The sequence below is a fragment of the Stereum hirsutum genome, assembly GCF_000264905.1.
Source record: "Stereum hirsutum FP-91666 SS1 unplaced genomic scaffold STEHIscaffold_47, whole genome shotgun sequence".
NCBI lineage: Eukaryota > Fungi > Basidiomycota > Agaricomycetes > Russulales > Stereaceae > Stereum > Stereum hirsutum.
The window spans coordinates 203-5,714 of record NW_006763177.1 but is presented as its reverse complement, the minus strand read 5'-3'; the positions used below and the strand labels follow the sequence as shown (position 1 = coordinate 5,714).

General features: G+C 52.3%; 2 protein-coding genes across 2 annotated transcripts; both read left to right on the top strand.

Annotated features, from left to right (window-relative positions):
• Nucleotides 1-122: 122 nt before the first annotated feature.
• Nucleotides 123-676, top strand: STEHIDRAFT_116825 (uncharacterized protein; the record flags this gene model as incomplete). The annotated part of the gene is made up of 1 exon (XM_007311794.1): nt 123-676. A coding segment is annotated over one exon (554 nt), but the record flags the coding sequence as incomplete, so codon positions are not given.
• A 193-nt stretch (nt 677-869) lies between these two features.
• STEHIDRAFT_116824 (uncharacterized protein) lies at nt 870-3,981 on the top strand (the record flags this gene model as incomplete). Its single annotated transcript, XM_007311793.1, has 10 exons — nt 870-1,068; nt 1,129-1,327; nt 1,377-1,571; nt 1,630-1,878; nt 1,937-2,059; nt 2,660-2,696; nt 2,968-3,193; nt 3,246-3,399; nt 3,453-3,851; nt 3,909-3,981. 10 exons carry the CDS (start codon nt 870-872, stop codon nt 3,979-3,981), a joined length of 1,854 nt encoding a protein of 617 aa, XP_007311855.1.
• Nucleotides 3,982-5,512: the final 1,531 nt, after the last annotated feature.

Here is a 5,512-nt window from a genome sequence, read left to right as displayed (position 1 = left end):
ACAGTCTGCGAGGTGGCTCTCAAGCCATGCGAGTTTCTTTGCTGGCCATGTCGACTTTCGGCCCGGCTTTCCCTTCGGCTTTGGCTGAAGATGTTTACTGCCTTTCGGACCCTTGCGCGTAGAAAGATTTTGTGCGGAGGGTGTGGATGGCGAAGGCGTTGGGTCAGTGGAGGGCACTGGAGCCGTGGAGGGGGCCGGAGTCGTGGAGGGCGCCGGAGTCGTGGAGGGCGCCGGAGTCGTGGAAGGGGCCGGAGTCGTGGAGGGCGCTGGAGTCGTGGAGGGTGCCGGAGTCGTGGAGAGCGCGGGAGTCGTGGAGGGTGCCGGAGTCGTGGATGGTGCCGGAGTCGCAAGGGGTGCCGAAGTCGTGGACGGTGCCAGAGTAGAAGCATTTCCCGATGAAGATGCTGTGGGAGCAGGCGCTGTTCCAGATGGCGGCGTGAGAGGCAAAGACAAGCCCCGTGAAAGAGTAGCTGCAGACGCGATGGCATCAGATGATGGCTGGCTCACTGAAGTTGGCGCGTTGATGGCGCCAAACGTAGCAGTAGAGGAACCCGCGAGTTGGCCAGAAGGTACTGTAAGCCCAGTAGGCAGCGGATTGGGCGCAGGAGCAGTCGATGGCTCTGCCATGACGAGCTCAACAAGCAGTCGAGAGGCGGCGGAGCACGATCAAAATTAAAATAAAAAAGGGTGTTCAACAACGCGTCCACAAGCGTCCACAAGCGCCTACCCGTGACCTCGCCGACACGTGTCAGAAGCACAGCTCGAACGCAGTCGAACGCTAATGAGAAGACCTTGATAAACGCAGCATGCATTGTACGTCCACGGTATCTCCTTTCCCCCACCTTTTAGCCCCCGACGCACTGCCAATCATGCCCGCCGTCCAATCGCGCCCTCTTACCGCTAGACCCCATATCGAAGGTGGCTATATCAGCCTCTCTAGCGATGATTCCAGCGAGGATGACTGGATGACGGCGTACGAGAGCACGAATTACGACGGGTCCGACCACGACGAATGGCTCGCTGCGATCATGTGCACACTGACCGTCGAAAGGGAGCCCGGTGTCTATGGTACGTTTTCCTGTCTTCATCTTTGCCATTTGTCTGCTTATTGATCGCCGAGCGCATCAGCTGTAGTCGAGGCTGGTGATTCGTCTCCTACGCCCGCTCCTCAGGATTCACCACCAGCTCGTTTGCCCCTGACCACCCAACCAACGCCCGTCGCTTCAACATCCTCCCCTTCTCCCTCCACGCCACGTCTCAACCGTGCTGGAAAAGTGTACATTGTCGATGTACCGACAATCATGGGATCGCAGGTCGTGAACCATTGGTAGGTTTATATCCTTTTGCCGGAACCCTCGCCGCTCACCTCTTTACAGGGCAAAGGCGGCGGATCTCACCCAAGGTGTCGAGGGTGCTCACGTTCGCAGTGTTGTCGCCCGTCGTACGCCAAGCGATATTTTCCAACGTGGACGGGGCCTCGCCACCCCTGTTTCCCCTTCATCGGGTAAGGCCTCGAAGGAAAAGGCCTATAGCGCCATCGTTGCCCATATGCCTGGTGTGTTCTCCACTTGGTGAGTTCTTGTATTTTTTTTTAGCTCCGCTCATTGTTGCTAATGAGCTCCCTCGTAGGGGCGATCTCGTTCGTGCCGTGTTTGGCACACCAGGCCAAGTCTACAAGAAGCACAAGTCGCTCCTGGACGCCCATATCCATTATGCGGATATGCAACGCAAGGGCCTTGTGCGGGCAGTACCGTACCATGGCCGTCATCCCCTTCCGCCACCACTCCCCACCCCTCCCGGCCTTCCTCCGCCGCCGCAAACATCCAAGACGACATACACTGTTACCCAGGGAAGGCGTGTTGGTGTCTACCGCGAATGGTAAGAGTATTTTTTCATACCCCACGTAGTACTGATACGAATGTTATTCTTTATTGAGGGCCGAGGCAGCCGCACAGGTCCTGTTCGTCCGGTGTGCGGTCGTCACCGCATACTCTACCCCAGAAGATGCGGAGGCCGCTTTTGCACTTGCGTTGAAGGAGGGCCACGTTCGTGTGCGTACGTGAGTTTCGGTGGTGCTGGATTTTCTCGTCGTCTATCTCTCTTTAAACTTTCCTCGTTGACCGTGGCACCCCTCCTGCTCTTTGAGTATCCGTACCGTTCACTCGTCATTAGTAGCTGTCGGGTTTCCCTCGCTCTATACATGCTTTCACCTGTTTTCATTTTGTTTATCGGTTTTCTTGGAAGTCCCCAACCGCTATGTACATATCTGTGTCCCCAACCCAACGTTGAACTTGCTGTGTATTACAGTCCACGTGCCCCACTGCGACATGCATGTTGCAAAAATAGGTACAAGAACCAGGCCCCATAAGCGGGTGCGGGGGAACGCGGGAGTTTCGTCTGCATGCTTGGCCTAGACAACCTTCCTCTTCGCCATACCTACCTAGCTACAGTCATAATGCACGGCGCACTCTAGTCTAGTGGATAAAGTGGCAATCCGCACATGCACCTGCAGTAAGTACAGTGGTTCGATTCCCAGTAGAGTGAGAGAATGTGAACTTTTATTTTTCTATAACCTCAGGGAGCTTGCAGGGAGCTATAAATATACGGCTTACTTCTCTTTCTTTCTTTTTTTTTACATTGATATATATGCTGCATGCAGTGAGATCGTGCTTGCTCGCGGATTCTGTCTGCCGAGGGTAGGAGAACAGGAGCCGAACATCAAGCCGAGCGGAGTTCAAACTGAGCGCTCATGTTCGACACAGAATGGGTCGAGGCTTCTCCTCGAGCGCTTCTGTAGTGCACTACAGTTTCCACTACAAACTGGATGGTAACGTCGTGCAACCTGACTTGGCGTAGTCTGCTTCCTCGTTGCGACCTGCTGGCAGGCCTCCTATTGCTCTCGTCCTCTTCTTGCTCTTTCCTCCTGGATCTTCTTGCTCGTAGCATCCTCCTGGCTACACAACTTAGCTCTCTACCTTCCTGACTATGGCTGACGGTGACACCAACACCAACAACACCAAAGGCACCAACTCTACTACTGAAAACGATCGAAAGGAAGAGGAAGATGAGGACTCCCGCTACGCTGAGGCCTTGAATCGTCTTTCCGAGAGGGTCGACTTCTTTTCCATTGACGGTCCACTGGACAGGGTGCCCACCTATCGGAATCACGAGTATGAATGTTTCATGCAACGCGGTGCGTTCCATTCTCTTTTTCTGAAGCTATCGAATATTGACACCTAGAACAGCAAGCAGGCCGGACGCCCTTCCTCAGCATAAAGTTGGACGCTACTGGCGTTTCGACTCGATCTTTGAACGCAAGTGCGAACGCGGATTAAATGAGGAGGACCTAGCCTTGATCCCGGAGTACTTGAAGGAGCAGGCTGCCAAAGTGAGGGCCCGGTACGTTTTTTTGCATGTCTTATGTACGCTTTCAACCAACTGGAATCCTTTAGCGGGTATGAAAATTATTTTGCTCTTCCTTCTGGGTCTCCGCCATACTCCGATGACTTCGTCCTGCTCTCGAGGTTGGAGCTGCCAAGTGAGCGTGATTCCAACCTACGAACAGCGAAGGACATTGTGGACGATGCCATCGACTGCTTTGAGGACGATGAGAGCCTGGGAATCCTTGTCCAGGGACTTCATCGCCATATTCGAACCCGCGTCGATGTCGTTGAGATGCTCAGAGCCGAGTACATCCGCAAGAAAAAAGACGATCCCGACCGCAGCATCAACCTGGCCTCATCCGTTCACAACATCGCCGCCTTCGCACAAGTACTCGCTCTCCTCTGTGATGGTATCCCGTACTTGCTCGCCGCTTATGAAGATGAGGCATTAATATTTCAAGGGCGTCAGTAAGTCCTCTTCTTATTTTTGTTCTCTTCTTTTTGGTCTTTATCCCATGCCTCCAGCGTCGACGTCACGGCGTTCAGGAACCGGTTCCAGTGGGATCACAACTCATGGGCGCCTCCCCCCACCTTCTGAGGTACATTTCCGCCTCCACGTTCCTCCTTTGAGTCGGTGAGTCCTATATCGCATCATCGCCGTGAGATGGCAAGGGCTCTGATAAACATGCATAAGTTGTAACCCGTCCTTCACATCAGACACAGGCTCCGCAGTGTTTAGCGCATGGTCAGGATAGTGCTAGATGATTCATCGGTCGATCTATCTGTTGCTTATCTTTGCCGTACGCTTTACTCGTTTGCGATCTGCTCTAATCTTGTTTTCCCATCGTCGTACTGCTTTACTCGCTTTTGTCTTGCTTGACTTGTTTTCGTATCGCGTTACTTGCTTTCCTGCCTCTTTCGTGTTATCTGCTTTACTCTACTCGTTCAGAATGATAGTGTTTTTTTTGCGCTCTTGTGCATGAGTGAGCGGAATGCTAAAGTAACTTCAAATTTGCGATCACACCCGAAGGCCCCTATTGGGCCACACATCACATCCCTCTTCATTTATAGAGTCAGTAAAGGTCTGTATTGCTGGCCTGGATGCTACCATGAGAAGCCTCGATAGCATGTGCAGTTGCCAAAAGCAACAGGTTTGAGGAAACTGACGCAAACTGAGCATGTCGGGAATGGCTTTGAAAAGTGACGCGCCACGGGAACGCAATCAAGACTTGCTTCACAGTTCTAGCTGGATTACAATTAAATACAGGCAACAAGGGTGCCCCGAAGTTTGTCTGTGTATCTCTTAGGTATGTCCCAGTCCATCTGCGTGGTTTTCAGAGCTCACGATAATGTGTAGCCGTTGATGAAGGTCAGAGGTGCATCTATAGAACGAACGACTGAAGCACTGAAGCGCGCACGACTTCAGTAGAGCAGACATGATACAAACTCAACCTTCGCCGACTGTAAAACAAACACTCGAACAACCAGCCACTGATTTTGACACCTCACTGAGTGATGTATGGTAGAGATGGCAATAGTTCTCCGTTGTGGAGGTGTATACGAGGCTACTCGTGTACACTTCCATCGGAGAGTGATTAGGACTTAGAATAGCGACCTTGTACATAATTTCTATACGTACGGCCGCCACTCGAACAGAGGGCGCGACGCCACATTCGTTGTTGTCTTGAATTTATTCATTTTTCATTCATTTTTCGTTGGAACTCTTGACTCCCTCGATCCCGATTATTCTAGATGGATCCATCTTCGCCCTCAAGCACGCCATCAAGATGATTCGACGCGCGGACGAGCTCCGTACCCGCAAAGGACGTTCGACGAAGGCTGAGCGGAGTTGGAACGGGTGAGCCGAAGTGTTGGATACTAGGAACGGATTAGCCGAGAGGCCCTCGGGGTGTCTCATTCCGCGCTCGATCAGCGTAGTGTTTGCTCTATCTTTCATTTCTGATTATTCCTTCGATGGTACAGGCTTCAGGTCGTCGTGTTCGAGTTTTCTATGATCCATCAGCAACAGTTGAGTTCAATTCTAATTATATTTCGTCTATTTCACTTTCCAGGGCCTAGACAGCCCAGTTTATCTCTACTTTTTGCTTCCACCATCCATCTCCTCTCGT